Source organism: Ursus maritimus, unplaced genomic scaffold (assembly GCF_017311325.1).
Source record: "Ursus maritimus isolate PB19 unplaced genomic scaffold, ASM1731132v1 scaffold_21, whole genome shotgun sequence".
NCBI lineage: Eukaryota > Metazoa > Chordata > Mammalia > Carnivora > Ursidae > Ursus > Ursus maritimus.
In genome coordinates, this window is record NW_024424564.1 from 46,114,579 (window position 1) to 46,136,560 (window position 21,982).

The 21,982-nt window shown below is 54.2% G+C and overlaps 2 protein-coding genes across 2 annotated transcripts in view; both read right to left on the reverse strand.

The window, feature by feature from the left end:
- TEX33 (testis expressed 33) overlaps nt 1-21,982 on the reverse strand; it is a 49,632-nt gene that overhangs the window by 20,523 nt on the left and 7,127 nt on the right. The window contains exon 2 of the mRNA XM_040637482.1: nt 1,759-1,818. Coding sequence (XP_040493416.1) covers nt 1,759-1,780 — 22 coding nt within the window. The 5' untranslated portion in view covers nt 1,781-1,818. The remainder of the gene's footprint in view (nt 1-1,758; nt 1,819-21,982) is intronic.
- Nucleotides 9,302-21,892, reverse strand: TST (thiosulfate sulfurtransferase). Its single transcript, XM_040637481.1, has 3 exons — nt 21,806-21,892; nt 20,494-21,109; nt 9,302-9,763 (listed from the first exon to the last, which is right to left on the reverse strand). Exons 2-3 carry the CDS (start codon nt 21,104-21,106, stop codon nt 9,465-9,467), a joined length of 912 nt encoding a protein of 303 aa, XP_040493415.1. The 5' UTR covers nt 21,107-21,109; nt 21,806-21,892; the 3' UTR covers nt 9,302-9,464.

The following is a 21,982-nucleotide window of genomic DNA, read 5'->3' on the forward strand; positions in this document are numbered from 1 at the left end:
TCCTCCAGCCCTCTTGAAGTGTTCATAGTTTCGCTTTGCTTTTGTTTCTAAATGAAATTGGATTCTATGTATTGCTTTGTCACTGGCTGGTAAAAAACCTACCACTGGGCCTTGGGGATTGACCCATGGTGGGAGACACAGACCCGACTTCCCTTTCAAACAGGGCAGGACTTAGCGGCTGCCCCACTGGTGGTCATTCCGATTGTTCCAGGCTTCCTTTTCAGAGAAAGCTGCTGGAAAGCAGTGGGTTTTGGCGGCCATTGGGGGTTTTATTGCACTCTCACCGAACCCTGCTCTGCTGTCACCAAGTGGTGGCAGTGCAGCAGCCGACCCTTCCCGGGGGGGGGGGGGGGGGGCGGCAGAGACAGAGAAAGCTGATGTCCAAGCCCGCCTGCCTCTCCTTTCCTTCCCTCCTCCCCCCACACCAGTGAAATCAGATGCTATTTCATTCTTGCTCCTTTGTCATCTACACAAAAGGCACACCAGAAGACCCCCCCCCCTCCAGTCCTGTCCTGCCCCAGGCAGCCAAACAAACCGGAGCTTCCAGGGACAACTGAGGCTTGTTGGGTGGGGAGGGCACCCTTCTCCATAGAGTGGAGGCAGGTATGAGGCCCACGCAGTGCACTCAGCGTCCACCTGCTCGGCCATGGCCCCTCCTCCTGCTCCCTGGGGTCCTGCGGCCCAGCACAATGAGGGGCTCCTCTTGGGGTCCCACAGGGTGCAGGGCTCAGAATTCCAGCAGTAGACCTCCCCATTTCTCCCAGGCCCCAATTCACACACTGAGGGAGCACCTACTGTGTCATGTGCTGTGCTAGGCACTGGGGATGCAACAGGGAACTGAAGGGCCAACCCCTGTCCTCTAGGAGCTCAGTGTTTGTTGAATGAATAAATGAGCGTCCGCTGGCAGCCCAGGAGCCTCACTCCCACTCTGCCCCATCCCTTCAGCTATAAAATGGGCAGAGTGAATCCAGCTTCTCTTGCTAGTGTGAGGCCAAATGGTTCCTGGTCAATTGTCCCGGCTTGGCCCTTTATCAGAAACCCCTGCACTCATTACATTGGCAGATTCTTGAGCCCCTCCCGGTCCCTGCATCAGAACCTCTCTGGGAGAGGCTGGAATCCGAGTGTTTAACAAGGCCTGGGTCCTTGGGTTGTTGGAGAGAGCTTCTAGCAGCCGTGTCCCCTGAGTCTCACTGGATGGCCACTCACTGTGGGGCCCCTATCAGAGCTGACCTGACCCAGCCACCCCTGCATTGAAAGCAGAGCCCCCACCTCTGGGATCAGGCCCAGGACCCAACCTGGACTACTCCCCCACCTGCCTCTCTCCAGCCTTCCAGTCATATGGACTTCCCTAGGCTCCACCAAATCACGAGGCCTCTCACTTCCAGAATTTAGCCCACACTGTTCTCTGTGCTTAGAACACTCCATTCACCCTTCCTTGGGCCACACCTCTCCCTGGGGTGAGCTCACTCAGGATCCACATGCACCTTCCACCACCACCCCCCCACCAGCCCCGACCCCCACTGGGTTCTCCCTCAGCCCTGCCCTCTGGGTGCACACTTCCCCTCTGAGCCCCGCAAGGGGGCACTGCACTGGGGCCAAAGCCCCTGGCTGGACAGAGCGGAGGGGCCCAGCAATATTCTCCTCTCTTTGATTTCTGTCTTCGAACAGACTGCGGAGGAAGTCAGGGCCCCACAGTGGGTATGGAGGCCCAGGTGAGACCGAGGGAGGAGGAGAATGTCCCTGGTCAGTCTGCCTTACCTGCTCGGTGGCCCAGCTCCATCGACTCTTGCTCTGGGATAGGTAATTCCAAGCTTAGTCCTGTAGACAAAGAAACACATCTGGTCATCTCAGATGACGCAGTCTCTGCAGAGAAGGATAAGAGGAGAGCTAAACAGGCCGTCTGTCCAGCCCCTGACGAAAGGGCCCCCCATGCTGTTTCCAGTCCTCTCTGGTACTCAGCAAGCCCCCTCCACCCATCACCCATCCCCTCTGGCCTGCCACCTGGACCCCTGCAGACTCTGCCCTCTCTGGAAAGCCAGGTCACTTCCAATGCCAGTGCCTCAAAGAATTTTCTCATACAGCCTGGGGGCCCTGAGCTCCTCTTGCCCTTTGCACCCTCTTCCTTCCACCTTCTCCCCCATCTGCGGCACCCAATGCTTCCCTGGGATTCCCCAGCAGGCCCCTGGCTGTGGGAGGCCTTGCCCCAAGCCCCCTATCCTGGTGACTATTTGCCTTCCTACAAGTAGGACTGTGTCCATTTTACTAGCTGGTCATTCAAGCTCAAGGGGAAGGAAGCAGCTTAGCCAACATAGGAGAGCTGAGAGCAGGGGCCATGCTGCTGTGACCTCAGCCTTTGCCTTTGGGCCAATTCTGAGGAGCAGCTCTGGCATCTACAATAGCGTCTGTGGCTTTCAGGTTTGTGTTCCTTTTCCTAGTGATTTTCTTCTTATTCATAACATCTGATTTTATTGCAGTGTCTTTAAGATTTTGTGAATCTGGTAAAACAATTCATTGTATACAGTGAATGCTTAGTACCTAGGCCTAAGTAGGAAGATCTTTGTAATAAGGAAAACAGAGAAGTAGCAAGTCAGAGCTGAAAGGGATCTTTGGGATTAACTAATCCAATCTCTTCATTTTATAGATAAAGAAACCAAGGCCCAGAGAGAGGAAGTGACTTGTGTCAGGTCAACCAGCAAGTTGGTCTGCTGGTAAGTTCAGAGCAGATTAAGAACCAGATGGGTTTTAGGGGTGTCTGAGTAGCTCAGTCGATAAAGCCTCTGACTTCAGCCATGTCATGACCTCAGAGTCCTGGGGTGGAGCCCTGGGTCAGGTGTCCTGCTCGGTGGGGCGTCTGCTTATCCCTCTCCTTCTGACTCTTCCCCCACCCCACTCGTGCTCTCTCTCTTTCTCTCTCAAATAAATATTTTTTAAAAAATCAATTTTATTCTTTTGAAAAATCACAAAGCAAAACACCCTATTAATGTTGACACTTCATAATTGTGTGGGGATAATTCTGTGATTGTGCAGCTTCTGATAGGACTCCCCATGACCCCTACCCCTTGGTATTCATACACAGCATTAGTCCCCCACCCCATCCCCCTGAGTGTGGGCTGGACTTAGCAGCTCACTTTTGATCAAAAGAATATGACAAAAATGGGAGGATGTCACTTTGAGATGAGATTAGTGACTTCTGTCTTATTCACACTCTTTCTCTGGCTCTTCTTGGCTTGTTTGCTCTGGTGGAAGCAGCTTCCATGTTTTGAGCTGCCCCGTGGAGAAGCCAAGAGCTCATGAGGAAGGGAGACCCTTGGTCCAAGAGTCCTCAAAGAACTGCATGAATCCTGCCACCTGACTGAGCATGGGAGTGGATCCTTCCCCAGTTGAGCCTTTGTATGAGAACACAGCCCAGCTGACACATTAATTACAGCTTGTCGGGGACCCTGAGTCAGAAGACCCAGCCGGACTACACCCAGGATCCTGACCCATAGAAACTGTGAGATAATAAATGTGTACTTTTTTTAAGTACATAGTTTTAAGTTGCTAAGCTTTGTGGCCATTTGTCATGCAGCAGTAGATCACTAACATATATTTTGGTACCAAGAATGGGTTTGCTGCTGTAACAAATACCTAAAAATGTGGGAGTGGCTTTGGATTTTGAGTAACATGATAGAAAAGACTTAAACTGCCTTAAACAGATAGTGAGTAGAAATCTGGACTTGGAGGCTGCTGCCCCTGCAGGCACAGAAGGATGGGAGGAACATGTTCTTAGAACTTGGAGAAAGACATATTCTTGTGATGTAGTGACAGAAACTTAGTGACACTGTCATTGACAATTATGTGGAAAGCATAACATGGGACAAATGAGCCAGGGGGTCTAGCAAAGGAGATTCCCAAGCACGGAAGGTGTCTCCTGGTTTCTTCCTGCTCCTTGTAGTGAAATGCGAGAGAAGAAAGAAGCATTCACTGAAGGAAGGACCATTGAACATAAAAGAGGCAGGACTTAATAGTTTTGGAAATTCTTATCCTCTCCAAGTGCCAAAAGATGCTAAAATTAAGAAATGGCTTCAGTCAGGAAAAGGTAGCCAAGGGTGTGACTGTACCACCTTTCATTAAAAGCTTATACAGATGAAAAGCTCAGAGCATATTATTCAGTCACACAAAGGACCCTTTAAAGAGATAAGGATGCACATCACAGACCCCCAGCGGGGTAACAGGGCCTCTAGGAAGCTTAAGGGTGCTGTGTCTCCGCAGGAGCCCCAGAAGAGAGGAGCATAGCTGTTGTCTAGAGGTGTGAGCCCCTGTAGGCTTCAGTTATTGAGATAATCATATCAGCAAAAGCACTACCAGCTTGGAGAAAAGGGGGCAGAGACAGTACAAAATGGGAGAGACCAAAAAAACCCAAAAACCAAAAACCAAAACCAAAAAACAAAGTGGGAGAGACTAGTGGATTCTCAAATTCTGCTAGAAAATTCTGACAAAACTGCTCAGCAGACACACACACACACACACACACACACACATACACACACAGAAGTGACTTCTGTCTTATTCACATTCTTTACTTATTTTTTTAAAAGGATAATTAGAGAGTGGAAGCGAGTACCTGTTGGGTGGAGCTGAGAACCATGGAGAATTACTTCCAGGCCTTGAAACCCAATCAGGAAAAGTTCAACATTTCCTCGGCTGGATTTCAGAACTGCTATGGACCAGTGACTCTTTTGTGTCTCCAGTGTCCTCATTTTTGAATAGGGATGTCTATCACTTTTATCCCAGGTTTGCCACACCATTTTGTGTTGGGTGTGTTCAGAACAGGTAGCTTAGTTTTAGAACAGGTAGCTGAGTTTCATGAGATCAACTGTTGGGGAGGGACTGAGCTCAAGAAACCACACCCAAGGAGTCTCATCCACACCTAATTTGCAGAACCGGGCTCTAGATTTAGAGCTGATGTGGGCAGTTGACATCGCCTGCAAGGATCCTGTTCCTTGCTAGTCACACCTTGTATATAGTCCCTCCCCTTGAGTGTGGGCTGGACCCGTTGACTTGCTTCTAACCAATAGAATATGTGATGGGATGCTACTTCCAGGGTTACTGAAGATAGAATATAGAAGATCGTGACTCTGTCTTGTTCACACTCTCTCAGGCTCTCCTTGGCTCGCTCACTCTGATAGAAGATGGGCCCATGTCATGAGCTGCCCTCTGGAGAAGCCCGCATCAAGGATCTGAGGGAGGTCCCTGGCCAACAGTTCATGAGTAACTGAGGCTCTCAGTTCAACAATCCACGAGGAACTGAGTCCTGCCATATGCTTGGCCCTGGAAAGGGGTCCTTCTCTAGTTGAGCTATTTTTTTTTTAAGATTTTATTTATTTATTTGACAGAGATAGAGACAGCCAGTGAGAGAGGGAACACAAGCAGGGGGAGTGGGAGAGGAAGAAGCAGGCTCCCAGCGGAGGAGCCTGATGTGGGGCTTGATCCCAAAATGCCGGGATCACGCCCTGAGCCGAAGGCAGATGCTTAACGACTGAGCCACCCAGGAGCCCCCCTAGTTGAACTTTGATTACAGTCTGTGGAAGACCCTGAGACATGGGATCCATTGGAGCTGGATTTGTATTTCTGACCCAAAGAAACCGTGAGATAAAAAATCTTCTTAGGGGCACCTGGGTGGCTTTGTAGGTTAAGCGTCCCACCCTTGATTTTCAGCTCAGGTCATAATCTCAGGGTTGTGAGATCATGGTTGTGAGATGTGCCCACATTAGGCTTCATGCTGATCGTGGAACATGCTTGAAATTCTCTCTCCCTCTCCCTCTGCCCCTCTCTCTCAAAAATTAATTAATTAATTAATTAATTAATTATTTAAAATGTTCTTAAAGCCACTAAGTTTTGGGGTGATTTGTTCCATGGCAAGAGATAACTAATACAGCTCATATGTTACCCATTCTCACATCTAGCAGATTAGTCTGTCTTCATAAGGACTCAGGAGTTCAGAGAAAGTATTAACTCCCCCTGTTTCATAGATGGAGAAACTGAGGCTCAAGAGAGAAAGAGGACCTCAGCCAGGTGGCACTGAAACCAAGCCCGACATCTTCTGTCTCCTTCAAGTGAGCTGTCTGCTCCTGTCCCCATTCCCCATCCCAGTTACCCCCTCCCCCGGTGTGCCCATGGCTGTGTCCCATCAGCCCCAATGGCACCCCAGTCCAGAGCAGGCTGGACTGGCGTGACCAGGAGTGTGGACTCACTGCCAGTTTCTGATCTGGAGAGAAAGGTCCCAAGAGATGTCAGTCAAGGACGATGGGGGAGGAGGGTCCAGGAGCTTCTGGGCACTCTTCCCTCACGAGCAGCCCTGAATGGAGAGAGGGAAGATGAAATCCAGGGTCCCGGAAGACCCCCACCCACCTCACAGGCCTCTGCCTCACCTCTCCACTCTCTCTCATAATGTCAGAAAACACGTGAACCACTCTGGTGTGTGCTGAAGCCAGGAGTGCGGATCCACACGGCAAAACCGCTGGTGAAGACACTGGGGGAGTTGCCAGGGAGCAGCTCTCCTCCATTGTTCATTGCAGTCGCCATGGTGAGCGCTGTCCACAGGGCTCTGTTACCTCAGAGGGCTCCTCGGTCCACCCGAGGGAACCGAGGCCGGGGAAAGCCAGTACTGGGGAGTGGGGGGTAAGGAGGAGCCTTCGGGCATCGTTCACTCTCCCATCCACTCAAAATATTTCCAGATCCCCCCACCTGTGTCAGGTTGTGGGTCAGGCACCGAGGGCCCAGATGCCATCAGGTGGAAAGGAAGTTCTTGGGATGACAAAGGATTAAGTAGAGAGAATGATGAGTTTCGTCCGGGGAAAGCAGTCAGGGCTCTCGGAAGGGCCATTGGAGCTGGACTTTGAAGGTTGCATAGGAGTTTAACAGCTTAGAAGGGACTTGAATTTTAAAGGCGTGGATGTGTTTATGAGCATAAATTTAGGCCAAGAGGAGTGGGGGGGTGTAGGGAGGTGCACCTGGTGCTCTCTGAGATGGACATGAAGGCCTCAGGGACCATGTGGTGACATGAGAGCAGGATGAGACAGTGAGAGTCTGCTCTCCCCGCTCGAAGCACGAGGGCTCCCGAAGATTCAGCGGCTTCTGCAGTGGATGCCAGCAGCAACTCCATCCTGTCTGGCTGTTGCTCAGCAGGGGTGGGGGTCTAGGGGCGGCCTCCTCACGCCAGCCTTCCGGGGGCTCTGACACTCGGGGCCCCTGAGTCTAGGCCTGCCACTGAAGAGAAGAGTGACTTTGGCCGAGGTCTTTGGCTGAGCTTTCCTCTGTATGTGAAACAGACACAGCTCACCGCCAAGGGTAGGACTGAGGATTGAGGGGCACCTGGGTGGTGCAGTCGTTAAGCATCTGCCTTCGGCTCAGGGCGTGATCCCAGAGTTCTGGGATCGAGCCCTGCATCGGGCTCCCTGCTCCACTGGGAAGCCTCCTTCTTCCTCTCCCACTCCCCCTGCTCGTGTTCCCTCTCTCACTGGCTATCTCTCTCTCTCTGTCAAATAAATAAATAAAATCTTTAAAAAAAAAAAAGAGACTGAGGATTGAGCAAAGTCACTTTCGAGAAGGGCCTGGAGCACGGCTTGCCACAGACAGATGTCGCCTGTACCTCACAGCTAACCCTGTAAGTGGCTCATCAGCAAGGCCTTCAAAGGACACCAGACTCGCATCCCTTCAGCCACCTCCGCCCCCCGCCCCGGCCCCCCATCCGGACCACCGCCACCTCTTGCCTCCTCACTGGTCTCCTGGGATTGCTCTCACGCCCGTATGATCTGTTGCTGAGTGAGTCTTCCCGCAAACTTAGCAGCTTCACGTTCCCTCGGCAGTTGCTGTGGGCCAAGGGTCTGGGCGTGGCTTAGCAAATTCTCTGGCCACTCGAGGCTCACGCAGGTGTGACAAGGACAGCATGGAGGCAGGAGGAGTCAGCCCTAGCCTCTTCCATGCAGACCCCACAGGTCTTCAGCCTGACCCAGCCCAACACCCAGTCTCATCAGCATTTACTGAGCACCTGCCCCCCCCCCCCGAACACCAGGCTAGGGGCTGGGGCACGTCATGGGCGGACTTGGTCCCTGGTCCTTGGGGGCCCTGTCTTTGGCCAGGAAGGCTGCTCAGTGGAAGCTGGGAACCCCCATTAGGTGAGGACAGGGCTCAGCTTGCAGCCTGTGAGGGGAAAACAGCCTTCCCGAGGTGCTGCCCGGACATCGGACAACAGGACAACCTTCCTTGCCCCCAGGTCTGGACATAGACAAGGGCCCAAGCTTAGGATTCCCATCTCAAACTCCAGCTTTGTCTTTCCCAGGACACCTAGTAAAAGAACCAGTTCGAGCTGAGCCCATGGAAAGTTCGTGCCTTCCGCCCTAACCGCCTGATGAGTAATAGGCGCCCCGTTTGTCTCTCCTGCTCACGTGTGACCTGGGACAGAGGGCTGCCCTCCCCTGGCTCATCCCATGTCTGGGATCTGTTAAGTAATAAATCTTATGACTTAACTTCCTTTGTGTGGGTGTATTAAAACCGCGTCTTCCCTCAAAAGAAACCCGGGGTTTTCACTTCTCCAAGTGGGAGCTCAGACGCTGAGGGGGCTACCAACTGCCCCTGTGGGGGTGGCTGGTGCCCCCTCATTCAGCAAGTCATAACCTGCTGATTCTTAATTCAGTACACCAGCAATGGGTCCCCCAATACACGGCCCCAAAGGGGGGCTCAGAAAGCCTGTTTCTAGGAAACTCATCATCCAGCTACGTGGGTCCAGGCTTCTATCGTAGCTTCACACTGCCAGCGCTCTGGAACCTTCTCCCTGGGGCTGAGGCTGCTTCTCCAGCCCCTCTTTGTGTGCTCCCCGGAGGGTCGCATTCTGAGCCAGGAAGGACACCCCAGGTGGAGGCCACCTTCCTTGGGCCCGCTTCTGAGCATCGCCTCTTCTGAGAGGTCCCAGGACCTGCGCTGGGTGACATTGCGTTGGAACGCCGGATGCCCCTACCCCGTTCCCCGCACCCGGAGGGCTGAGTCTACAGCAGGAGGGGTTGGCCCCTGGCTAGCCTTGGTTTTGCTTCTCCCCGGCTTCCCCATCCCCCTTCCAGTAGGTCCCAGTATGCTGTACCTGACATGGGACGACAGGTGGCTTCCTTTGCCAAAACGAAATAATGGAGTGGCATCCTCAGTGTGGCCTCCCCAGCGAGGGGAGGGCTGCTCCGGAAGTTCCTGGCCTTGGCGGGTTCTAAGGAACATGAAGGAGCTGGGCAGATGGGGCAAGGGTGAAACCCAGGGAGAGGCAGGCAAACACAGCTACTCAGAAAAGGCAATTTATTCCAGTGTTTGGGGGGAAAGGAGGGCTCTACATAGCAATTCTAACACCTGGTCAGTCTCCTTTGCTGAAGAGGTATGCGCTGTTTGCCGGGCTGCGGTCGCTAAACAGATGGGAGCTGCCAGCCAGCCAGGAGGCCCGCCACTCAGGCCTTCTCGCGCTTCCACTGGGACACACGGGTCTCCGGGGGTGCCCGGCGGAACCACTCGGACCAGGAGCCATCGTACACGGCCACATCCGGCTTGCCGCAGAGGTAGGCGGCCAGGGCGATGTGGCAGGCGGTGACTCCCTTCCGGCACGTGGCAATGAGGGGCTGCGTTAGGTTCACCTTCTTGGCCTCGAACATAGCACGCAGCTCCTCTGGGCTCTTCTCGAAGCCGTCCTCGGTCAAGAAGTCCATGAACGGCATGTTGACTGAGCCTCGGATGTGGCCCGGGTCCAGTCCTGGGCGCAGCAGAGGACAAAGGGAAGGACGGGTTCAGGAGCGGCATTGGGGGGTGGGAACAGGTGGGGCCGTGGCCATAAGGATAGGGAGCTTCACAAACAAAAGTAACACCTTTGCCCTTCTCAGAGCTCAGTTTACTCCTGGCCCAACCTACACTGACTCCGGAGACACAAGACAAAGGGCCTCCCCTCCCCCAAAACCTGCTTTGAAGTAGGGATGCCCCAAATCCTACCTGCTTGAGAGGACAGGGCTGAGTCTAGGCTCTGTCATTTACTGGCCTTTTTACTAACAGCTACCTTGGGCAAATGCTTCACTTCTCTGAATCAGTTTTCTCATCTGTAAAATGGGCTCAATGGTACATACCCATTTCATAGGGTTATTGAGAAGCAAATGCTTCGTGCCGGGCCAATTGCTTAGACCACAGCGGTGGACACGGTCCAGGCTCTCAGGGAGATTACAGTCTAGCAAGGAAGACAGATGCTAAACGGATAACCGCATGATTCATAAAATATAATATAAATATAAATTCATAAAATATAATGTCCATTTTACAGATGTATACACCGAGGCTTGGCAGCACGAAATGGCTCACCTAAGGCCACACACAGAGGCAAAGGCAGACCCAGGATTACCCCGAGTCCCCTGATGTTCCTGTGAAGCACAGTTGTGGAAAGAGCATGTGACCTCGTGCTAGACAAGTTCGAATCCCACTCTGCCACTTACCAGAAGGGTGACCTTAAGCAAGTCACGTCACCTCTCCGAGCCTGTCTCCCCAGGGGTAAAATGGGAATGAGAGTATTTATGGGTTCTGGGGTGTTGTAAGGACCAAAGCACCAGCTGCTGCCCCTGGCCCATCCACCCTCAGATGCTGATGCTCCCACGCCTTCACCACCCACCCCTCCCTGCAGGCCCTTCCTAGCAACATTGAGAGGCTTGGATAGAAGTATAATGAGGGCCTGCGCCGGCTCCGAGGTCCATTCTGGAACGGTCTCCCCTCCCAATGAGGTCCCTCTGCCAGATCTGGTTTCAGAATAGCCAGCAAGGGGGGACAAAGGGGTCTCGGCCAAGGCCAGAGCTGGGGGTGCCCACAGGGCCAAGGCCTTGGTCCCGCCCTCTGCATGCCAAAGGTCGCTCCTCTCTTCCTGAAGCACCCCAAGCCCTGGCAGACTGGATGCTGGGAGTGGGGCCCAAGACAGACTTAGGCATCTCTTTGGCCTCCCCTTCCTACAAAATTCCCCACCTCCCCTGACACCTGGACCATGGGACATGGCAGGACCAGGGTGGGCAGCAGTGGGAGGGAGAGGACCGGACCAAGGCACACACTGGGGTAGGGTGCAGCCAGGAGGCCCTGCATCCCTGAGCCCCAGTCTCCTCATCTGTGAAATGGGGACATAACCCCACCTACCTCACAGGCTTGTGGAGAAGATTAGCTATATAGCAGGTGGAAGCCCCCAGTGACCCTGGGCACATAATAGATACACAATCATGTCAGTAACCTCCCATTCCCCACACCCTGAAGCCAAAGAGGCTTGCAAATTTCACGGACATGAGCCCAGAGTTCCTTTGAATAGGTGTCCTAACAGAAATTCCAGTGATATCTTCCTGCTGTCATTTTGTCTTTTTGGTCTGGAAATTTTAATCTGAGACAGGATGTGCACTGACCCTACCGATGAGGAACAATAGATCCGTCGGCTTCGAAGGCGTCCTTTGCCAAGACACCCAACTTAAAAATCTTTCGGCATCCAGGCAGTAGGCTGAATTTAAGTGCACTTAAAAGTGCAAGTGTTTGTTAGGTTCTGAATGCTGTTTTGTTTCTTTCCTCCCATCCCCGATGGAAACAGCTTCCCCGCTTTCTTCTGGCTGCATAAAAGGCAGCTCTTCTGAGTAAAGAAGTTGGGGCTTTCTGTGATGCGGGCTTTCCCGAAACTGGGCCAGCCTCAGGAGGCGGGGGGCCTCCTCCCACCTCTGCCAGCGAGGGCTCGGGGCCTGTCCCAGGAATTTCAATGAGCAGGCGCTGACCGCCCGTGTGTGTGTGTGTGACAAGGGCCCGGATGAACCGAGCCCAGAGAACCTTGGAGAACAGCCAAGGGAAGGAAAGGCACATGTGCCCAGAAGCAGGGGTTCCTGCTGCTTCCCCCCCAACCCAAGTCCAACCTCCACTGCAGACTGGAGGCTTTCCATCGCCCAGCAGGTGGGCCACCGTGCTCAGACCTGTGGCCCCAGGCGCCCGACGGTGGGATAGGTCAAGAGCTTGCCCTCCCCGAATGCTCACAAAGCCAGATTGTCCTCCTGGCTCTGATGGGGAGCCCAGGCTCAGAGAGGTGAGGAAACTCGCCTCAGGACACACAGGTAGGTGAAGTCGGTCTGCCCGATCCTAAAACCTGTGTTCTTGGACTAGCCTGAGCCTTTCTGGAAAAGGGAACTGAGGCAGGGGAATGGATAAGATAACCCCTCATGTTCCTCAATTGCTCAGAGGCCTGGGACTTCACGCTCCAGCTTGGGCCAAGAAGATGCCAGTGATGGGGGGGGGGGGAGGTCAGCGAGAGGATGCGACCTCCAGTGGACCCATGAGCTGGACTGGGGCAACTGGAGGCTCCTCCTGCCCTCCCTGTCCTTGGAATGTGCATTCTGCTCACCTTCCCCGCTCCCAGATGCTGTCCCAAGGACGTGGCCTTGAGTGATGTGGTGTTGCGACCAGCTGGACAGTGTGTATGGGACTGAACCCAGTTAAGGCCTCTGTATGAACTTGAGAGATCTGGCAGGTGGGTGTGGAAACCTTCTCATCGTGCGGCCGGCCAAGACGAGCCTTGTAAGTAAGTTCCTTGCTTATCAAACCTGCCACCTACCAATCTGGAGTGGCCTGCCCCTTTCTTCGGCTTCTCCCTGCGCTCTGCCTCTGGGGCTGGTTTCAGATTACCCCGGGGGAGGCTCCAGAGGAGGCTGGGAACGAAAAATTGGCCAGCAAGTCAGCCAGGGCCTTGGGAAAGAGGCATCCGTGTCGGAAATCCTACGTCGGCCAGTGACCTCTGTGCAGGGAGGGGTGGCCTGTATGTGAGGTGCTTGTGGACCTCTGCGTGAGTCTAGGGATGCCCCGAAAACTCCAGCTGCTTTACCGCGCTTGTTTGAGGAATGGTGCACTGGCCTCTACTGTGGGCGGCTCAGCTGGAGACTGGTGCCCAGCTAGAGGCTCAAAGTCAAGTTGGAAAGTTGGAAGAAGAGCTGAGGTTAGGGAAGGATGTGCAGGTTTCCACTACACCGTTGGCTTCGAGGCTGGCAGCCAAGGCAGGACAGCAGAAGTCAGCTGGAGACCTTAGCGCACCGTCCCCCATTTTTTTTGCAAGGCAAGGAAGGCACAAGTTGCTGTGGATTAAGACACAGGAGCTTGTGACAAAGGCTGATTAGGGCGCTGAGAGGTGGATGGCCGGGCAAGTGACCAGAATGCAGAGGAAGACGTTGTGGTCGAGGGGGAAACGGAGATGCCGCACGCCTTCCCACCCCTAATACAAAGGGAAATTTTCAATAGCAATCACCCCCAAACCTAGGGGAAAACTAAATCCAATGTTGCAAATCTTATGTCTTTGAAAAATGTAAACACCCCAGGAGATAACCAAAACAGTACTCACAGAGACTGTAGGAAAACATCTGGGGGTTGGGGAGGGCGGGTACAGACCCTTCTAGAAGTTCCCTTGCCCAAAGCCTAGCCCAGTCTCCCTAAGATTATTCCTTGAGGGCTAAGTTATGGGGTCTCTGTCTGTATGTTTACATATGTCTATGGATATATGTTAGATATACATGTTTTTCTACCTCCTGAAGGTATTACCAGAATTAATCTGTAAAGGAGCTCTATTTAATTAGCTTAAAAATAAGTTCATAAAGTGAACTTACGTAAAACTGAAATTTAATTTTCTCTCATCTGCTGTAAAAGATAAAGTTTTCTTGGACAATTGGTCTGTTCTTGATGGGATCGTGAAAGGCTTCTCTTTGCCTTTTAGGTAACCTACCTAGAAAACAAAGACTCAGGGGCGCCTGGGTAGCGCAGTCGTTAAAGCGTCTGCCTTCGGCTCAGGGCGTGATCCCGGTGTACCGGTATCGAGTCCCACATCGGGCTCCTCCGCTGTGAGCCTGCTTCTTCCTCTCCCACTCCCCCTGCTGTGTTCCCTCTCTCGCTGGCTCTCTGTCACATAAATAAATAAAATCTTTAAAAAAAAAAAAAAAGAAAACAAAGACTCTGTGTTTTATCAAAGTAAATTCCTATATTTCATGAGGTCTTTACCAAGTCTTTGATTACTTAAGAAAATGGACTCTTCTCTATTAAAAGAGCTAAGTTGTTTTTGTTTTGTTTTGTTTTTTTTCAACTATGCAGTTTCTCTATTTGCCTTTGGAGCCTTAAATTGTCATCTTGGCTAAATGGATAACTGAATGTGGTTTCACAGTGATCCGTGATCCTACACGAGCCTGTATTTTAAAACCTTTTGATATTTTTGACAAACTACCCCCAAATCAAATTCTAAATGAAGCTTTATTGACCTTGAACTAACTTAGAGATTTTTCCGGACAGGCTGGAAAGATTTGTTTTTTCTCCTCGTAGAAGAGAAATTAAACGAATCAGACATTTCATATGTTAAATTAAACGGAAGATCGTCAAGTAGAAACTGAGGCTCATCTTCCCTTAGGAACTATTTATATGGAAGTTATTAAGAGTGTTCCAGAAAGTATATAAAATTCCTAAAAATCTGATATGTCCTGGTATCATGTTACCAATCATAATCTTGGTTTTATCACAAAAATAACCGCATTCCCTTGTCAATTGCATTAGAATGAATTCTCATCGGAGCTATTGTTTTACTCTGATGCTTTTGCAAAAGCATTTCCTGCAAAGGGGTCTCCTCTTTAGGGAGATTCCTGGGCAAGATGGACAAATAGAGGTTTCTGAGAACTAAGATCATACCACTGACCTGAGTAAGAACTAATTGCATGGAATGGTAGCCCGAGGACTGCCCCTACTCTCCTTCCTCACATCAGTAAAATGTGCCTGTCACATTGACCCTATAATATTAATGTGTGAAAACTTTAATCTGCTTCAGGACATGCTGCAGGCTTTGCTGGAAGAATGGTGGTGAACTTGCAGAAAATTCAAGGCCCAGGCACCATAATAAAGTTTTGGGGAATCGCTTGGTTGGGTAAGACACACGTCTTCCTAGACGTTGTGGCTGGTAAGATACAAGTCCGCCCAACACGTAAGAAGGCGGAAGAGATACCAGCCTTTGTAGGGATTGTAGGGTTTTTGAGGGCTTATTTCCTGAGGCACAGTGCTGTTGTCCCTTATGCCGCCTGGTAAAAAAAGGGTGACTGGGGATCAGAGCAGCAAGTTGCCTTTGAGAAGGTAAAATTACTAATGAAATGTTGAATCTCCGGGCATCTCCCAAGCAGGGCTCCCATTTGAGTCAATGAATCTGGGAGTCTAGAAGATTTGGGTCAGGCACTGTGGCAGAGACATCAGGAGAGAGTACCCCAAAGATTTTGGTTCCAGCTCTGGCAGGGGGCAAAACCTCTATGTACCCCCAGAGAGCACCGGTTCCTAGCGGTGTCCACAGCGCCCCTCCAGATGGAGACGCTCAGGGAGGAAGGAACCCCAGCAGCCAGTGGGCTGAACGCATAGTCACTCCTTAGCCCTGGTCTTTAACCGGATTAACCCTATTGTTTGGGCAATGGGAAGCTGAGGGGTGGATGACCATGAGTGGGCCCTTTTGGGGTCAGGACTGATGACGGAATATTGGGCTTGCCTGCAAGAGCCTGAGGCAGTCCCCACTTTTCCATATCCCAGCTCATGGGGCACTGACTCCCACCCCCTGGCAGTCAGGAGGCCAATGCCCTAGCCCGGTACAGCCCCTAGCTCTTCTGTGCATATAGCAGACTGGATGCACAGAAAGAGAGGCCACCACTGCGCCCAGGTGGGTCAGCATATTGCCAAGGATGCTGGCTTGCCCCTGAAATGGAGCGGCGTGGTTGATGCAGTAGCAGCTTGTCCCGTGCGTTGTAAACGACACGCAAGGCAACTGACCAAGGAGCCTGGGGCCATTCATCAGAGTTCCCAACTGGTGACAGATTGGCGAACTGGTTATGTTGCCCCCTCCCCGTTAGTGAAGGTTTTTCCTATGCCTGGTTTGTGTGCACACCCCATCTGGCCTAACCCCAGCCCTCCCTGGTCACTACAGACCAGGCTGCCACCCTGAGGGGATGAGAGAAACGGAATACGGTGTTTAGATACCCTCGCCGACTAGACAATGATTGGGGGTCCTACTGAGAAACTGGGCAAAAGAACAGGACCTAGAATGGAGGTCCCTTCTCTCTTATCACCCGCCAGCAGTAGGGTTGATAAAAAGGGAAAATGAATATTAAAGCAGCAGATTAAATTAGTCCCAGGTAAAACCACCTTGGCTGGATCACTAAAGCCCTGGCCCGGGCTTCTATACGCTTGGATGATCAACCAGTAGGGCCTGTTGCCCCCTATCCCAGACTGGGGACCCTGGCCGAGACACCCAACACCGTAAAGGTGTGGAAGTGGGGGGAGAGAACCATTGTCCTGCTCCGTGCCGATCAACGTGTTATGGCTGAGAACACTAAGCCCATCGCACGTGGGCAAGGTGGCATCTACTGGAATCTGCAGCGAGATGTCCCACCAGGAGGGGTGAGTGACTTCGCCTGCCTGGGTGAGAGGGAACTGCTCCCTCTGCACTGGGATCTCATGGTCCTGCTCTAAGGCAGACCTGCTAAAGTGCATTATACCTGGAACAGAACACGCGCCCTTGGACGAGAGGAAGAGGTGGGGGTCCTGGGCTGCCACATCGTGCTTCCAGTCCATCTCCTCTCTCCCAACAGCACTGCCTCCCCTAGCCAACACACACGGGGTGCACAACCAGGTAGAGGTCCTGAAGCAGCCAACCTCCCTCTCCTGGAGGCCAGGTGGGCCCGTTCTGATTCTTGCTGGTACCATCATTTGGCTGCTTTGTCCCCTCCGTCGGCCCGGAAGGATGTCCCAGCACACACGGAAGCCCTTAACTAAATTCACCCAGCAAGCCTTGAATGATAGCCAACAAAACCTGTCCTTACTGAGCACCAGAAGATCTTCAATGAGAAAAGCTGTCCTCCAAAACAGGGTGGCCTTAGACATCATCGCTGCATTGCAAGGAGACACCTGGGCCACGATCCAAACAGAATGCTGTGTGTTCCTATCTGATGAGTCTCTTATGTCACCTTTACTGAGTCACATGAGAATACCAGTGAAGGAAGGTCCTGAATGACCTGACTCCCAGGCTAGGGGACTTAATAAATAAATGGTTCGGATCACGGGGCTCTTGATGGCAAATGTTATCACTGATATGGGGAATCGTTGTCTTATTCTGTATTTTCTTTTATATGTGCCAGTACTGTTGCTATGGAGTCTGCTGCCTGTGGAGCCAGAGAGCCACCAAAGGAGCCACCACCATGCTCGTGAAACCCCTTGCTGACCGCTCAGGGCACAATGCAGAAGAGAGAGCCGATATGAGGGATAGAGGGTTGGGGGAAGTCATGGAGAGGACATAACCACCAGTTGACCCATGAGCTGGACTGGGGCAACTGGAGGCTCCTCTCGCCCTCCCCTGTCCTTGGAATGTGCATTCTGCTTGCCTTCCCCGCTCCCAGACACTGCCCCAAGGACGTGGCCTTGAGAGAGCGATGTGGTGTTGCGACCAACTGGGACTGAACCCAGTGAAGGCCTCTGGATTAGATTTCAAGGTCTGGCAGGCGGGTGGGGAAATCTCATCTTGCGGCCGGCCACCCCACACTAGCCTAGTAAGTTGCCTTATTAAACCTGCCACCAACTGACCCGGGGTGGCCTGCTCTTTCTTGGGTCTTTCCCTGCCCTCTGCATCTGGGGGCGGGTTTCAGATTACCCCTGGAAGCTCCCAGCTCCTGAGGAGGCCGTGAACTCTCACCATTCAGGGGGATGAGTTAACATCTCTCAGGCCACTGCTACGTGTGGGTTTTCCAGGCCAGGATTAAACCTGTTCGGCTTTTTCTTGCTTTCCTCCTACAGACAAAGCAATCCTTTGCAGGCTGCCCCAGTGGGCCGCTCCAATCCTGGCCCCTGGGAGGCAGCTCAGCACTCTTCCTGCCCCCAGCCCACACCAGCCCCCAGCCCCGGGGAGGAAGAGACACAGGCAAGGGGCCGCAGGATCCCAGGAAGCAACACGGCACTGTGGAGCTGTGACCTTTCCCCTCCGAGGCCCTGTGTTTGCTTACACAGCAGTGGCCTTGGGAAACAGCCCCGCTTTGAGGCCTGCTGACTGGGGTCAAACCTTGGCCACTCCGCCTCCTTAGACAACCCTCTTCTCCCTTCTCCCACTTGCAAAGTGGGATCAGCCGTAACCCCCACCTTCCACCCCACGCAGGGCTGCTGTGGGTGTCAAGGAGAGAACACGCATAAAACATTCTGCAGATAAAAGTGCCCGTTAGGGAGTCGGTCTTCTCCCTCTTCACCCTCACTGCCCTCAAGGCCGGAGGAAAAGAGAAGAGGATTTATAGAGACACTGGCGGGGTCCCCTGCCACCTCCTTGGCTGGCTTCCGCAGCGCTCTGTAAGGTAGCACGTTCCTTTCATGAAGGAGGGAAGGGCTCACCAGAGACTGCACAGGGTGGGGCGCAAGCTCAGCTCTGCCTGACTCTCCCTTTGTGCCCCTTGCAAACAGGACCAAAGGCACCGGGGCAGGGGGGGGGGCGGGGCACAAAGCCGGGGCCCGGGGACCACCTGTTGGGAGTCCAAGGCCCACTCCCGGCTCCTCCACTAGGACGTTCCTTCCAGCGTCTGCCATCCACACCACCCCTGGGTGGTACATCCGGACCGCTGAGCCCACCCCAAGCTGGGGACCATGAAGTCAGCGAGCCCCATGCGCCTTTGTGCCCCCAAAACGTGTTGTACGGGAGGCCAGCCAAGCCTTTTAGGGAATGAGGGAAGGAAGCGCCACGCCCATGCTTTCTAGATGGCCCGGCCCTTTATAGGGCTCTTTACCTTTCTCAAAATACCCTTCCAGCTACTGCTGCAGTTAAATAAGCACACAGCCAGGTGGGCAAGGCTGGCGTTCCTCTTCTTGTTTTATAAGGGAACCCAGAGAGGCCAAGAAATTGCATTGAGGTCCTGCCACAAAGGAGGGGCTGACCTCATAGGAGGGAGGATCCATGCTCCTGGGGATCTGGAGGAGGGGAGCAGGGAGCAGGGAGATGGGAGGGACCCCTCTCTGAGCCTCAGTGCCCTCATCCTAAAACGGGAGTGAGGAGATGGGATCTGACATCTCTTCACTTATTTGCAGCTTGCTCATGGCAAGCAAGCCCCAAGAGGCAGCTAGGGAAACAATTCTACCATTCCTCCCCCAAGTGGCAGCGAAAGTCCCAAGTAGAGAAGGCATCTTGGACCACGGCCAGGAAGGGGCTGCAGGAGGTCCGTGATTCAGAGACTTCTGAATCTTCAACTCCAGACCTCCAGAGAACAAGGTGAGCAGGAAAAACATGGGTCCTGGAGAGAGCCATGGCTCTGCCACTCACTAGCCATAGGGCCTTGACCTGCCCCTTCCTCTGTGTGCCTCAGTCTCCCCTCTGTCTGACAAGGTGACTTTCAGGACCTCCAGCTCTAAGAGTGTCCAAAACAGTTTTCACAGAGTGCTCTCCCTCAGAGGCACAGAAAGGAAGAGCCATTTTTCAACAAGTTAGGAAAAATGTGCCACAGAACTCAGGCTCTGTAGACCCCCCACCCCCAGGACAGAGCCCAGAGCCAGGGGCTGTCGGCCACTCTGAGGGCTCAGGCCAGCCTGGAGAGGCCCCCAAATAAGGGAGGTCCCGGCCACCCAAGGTGCCCAGGCAGGCAACCCAGCCAGGGTGATGGAGAGACTTCTAAGGTTCTCTGTTAGGAGGTTCTAGAACTCAGCACTTCCTCTCCTGAGACTCCCCCCACCTCCAGCAATGTGGAACCCTCCTAGCCTCCCCTCTGTCTGCAGGAGAGGACGAGCCACCTCCCTGCGGACTCCTGGTTTAGAGCACTGATTTGAAACTAGTCAGCGCCGGGTTAAATCTCAACTCTGCCACTTAACTGAGCAAATAACTTAATGGCCTCGCATCTTTGTTTCCTCCTAAGATGGTGAAGTTAAGCCTTCCTAGATGAGACAATGCAGTGTTGAGTGTGTAGTCTGAAATGGCAGCTGCTTTTACAGCTCTGCAAGCAGGCTGCAGCTGTTCGGAAAGGTCAGGGGGGCCAGGGAGCTGGAAGGAGGGACGGGGTGCTGCGGGCAGGGCTTTGTTGATGTCTGTGTAGGTTTCGGGGGAACTAGCGGGGCCCTGGGAAGCTAGGTGTCCTTGAGAGCCTCCGTACAGAGATGTGTGTTGGGCTCGTGGACACACCTTTGGGCATGTCGGGGAGTTGTGCCTGGGCATGGATGTGGGTAAAGATGTCACCAGTCCCCTCTGCTGATGCCACCTCATCGGATGCTAGGTCGCTGGTTAGCAGGCGGCTATGGGAACGCCTATATAGGTCCTCGGGCATCGGAGCTGAAGAGGCTATTAGCTTTGGCTCTGTTCTCTCATTTCCCAGATCCAGACCGGGACCTACCTACGGGGGGACGTGAGGGCACCACACATCCTTATTCTCCATCATTCCATGGGGCATCACTCCCCAGGGGCCACCCGCCCCCCAGGACACCTACCTACTGCATCTGGCTCTGGCTCAGTGCCCAGGTACCGTCCTTGGGACCGTGAATCCACCAGCTGGAACCTCTTAGACTCCAGGTTCTCCAGCACCTGCTCGTAGGTCTTGAGCAGGGAGCGGTCCAGGGTGGCTTTGAAGACCGCCGGCTCTGGGCGTGAGGGCTCCGATGTCACCGGGTGGCCCTCCTTCAGCCAGTTCCTGAAGCCGCCATTGAGCACTGACACGGTGCGGTGGCCAAACACACGGAACATCCACCAGACCCGGGGCGCATAGAAGCAGCCCAGGTTGTCACCGTCATACACCACCACGTGCGTCTGGTTGCTGATGCCCAGGCGGCCCACGTAGTCGGCGAAGTGGGCCTCGCTGGGCAGCATCATCTCGTAGGGCGACGCCGCGTTCCGACACTCCTCTATATCAAAGAAGGAGGCGCCGGGCACATGACGTTCTAGGTACTCCTTGCAGGCCTCGCGGGTGCCTGGCGAGTACCAGGACGCGTCCAGCACCCGGAGCCCAGGCCCCAGCTTGCCAGCCCGAACCGACTCCGCCAGCCACTTGGTGGAGACCAGCGCCCGGTACAGCACCTGATGAACCATGGTTTCAGCTCTGCGCATCACCTGGCGCGGGTGGAAACCGGGAAAGAGAGCGGCATGAGGTCTGCGTGTGTCGTGGGGCGGGATCGGGGAGGAGCTTTTTCCCACCGCACTCCCCCAGGGGGGCGTGTTCGCCGCAGCCCAGCAACCCAGCGGCGCCGGGGGCAGGCTGTAGGAAAGGTTTGCCCATTCCCCAAGGAAAGGCCGTTCCGCCCCTCCCTGGGCCCCCCCTCCCGACCGCGCAGAAGGGGGCGGGGCGAGAGCCTCCGAGGGCCCCAGAAGGGGGAGCCGGCGGGGAGGGCGCCCGGCCCCGAGAGCTACAGTACTCGTCCTCGGGATACTGCCAGAAAAGAGCGGAGAAAAGATGCCCAGCACGGGGGAGCGGGGGGGACCTGTTGAGCTTAGGACTCCCTTGGCTGGGAGGGTAGGGGAGTGGGCGCCTGGGGGAGGAGTCGCTGGGGCCCGCACAGGCCCTCGCCCGCGCCTCTGGCGAGCCCGCCGGCGGCCAATCTCGGCAGCCAGGGAGGGCTCGCCCGCCTCCAGAACGCCCGCGCCCAGGCCCCGGCTCGGTGCCCTCTGCCCCTGCTGGGTCCGAGGTTCCCCGGGCACCCTGCCCCGCTCTCGCCAGGGGGACCCTCCCCTGGATCGCAGGGGCCAGACCGGCGGCCCAATCCCGAGCGGCCCGGGTGCCTGGCAGCCAACCCACCCAGCCGCACTCACTCGCCCTCGCCGCCGCCCTGGCGCTCGCCCCCGACCGCTGGAGAAGTTGGCCGGTTCAAACCCCGAGTCCACACCTCCCGGGCGGGCCCGCACCATCGCGCTGCCGCCGGAGGGGGGTACGGCGCGCCGCCCCGCCGCGCCCCCGCCCCGAGCCTCCCCGCCGCGCCCGCCCTCTGC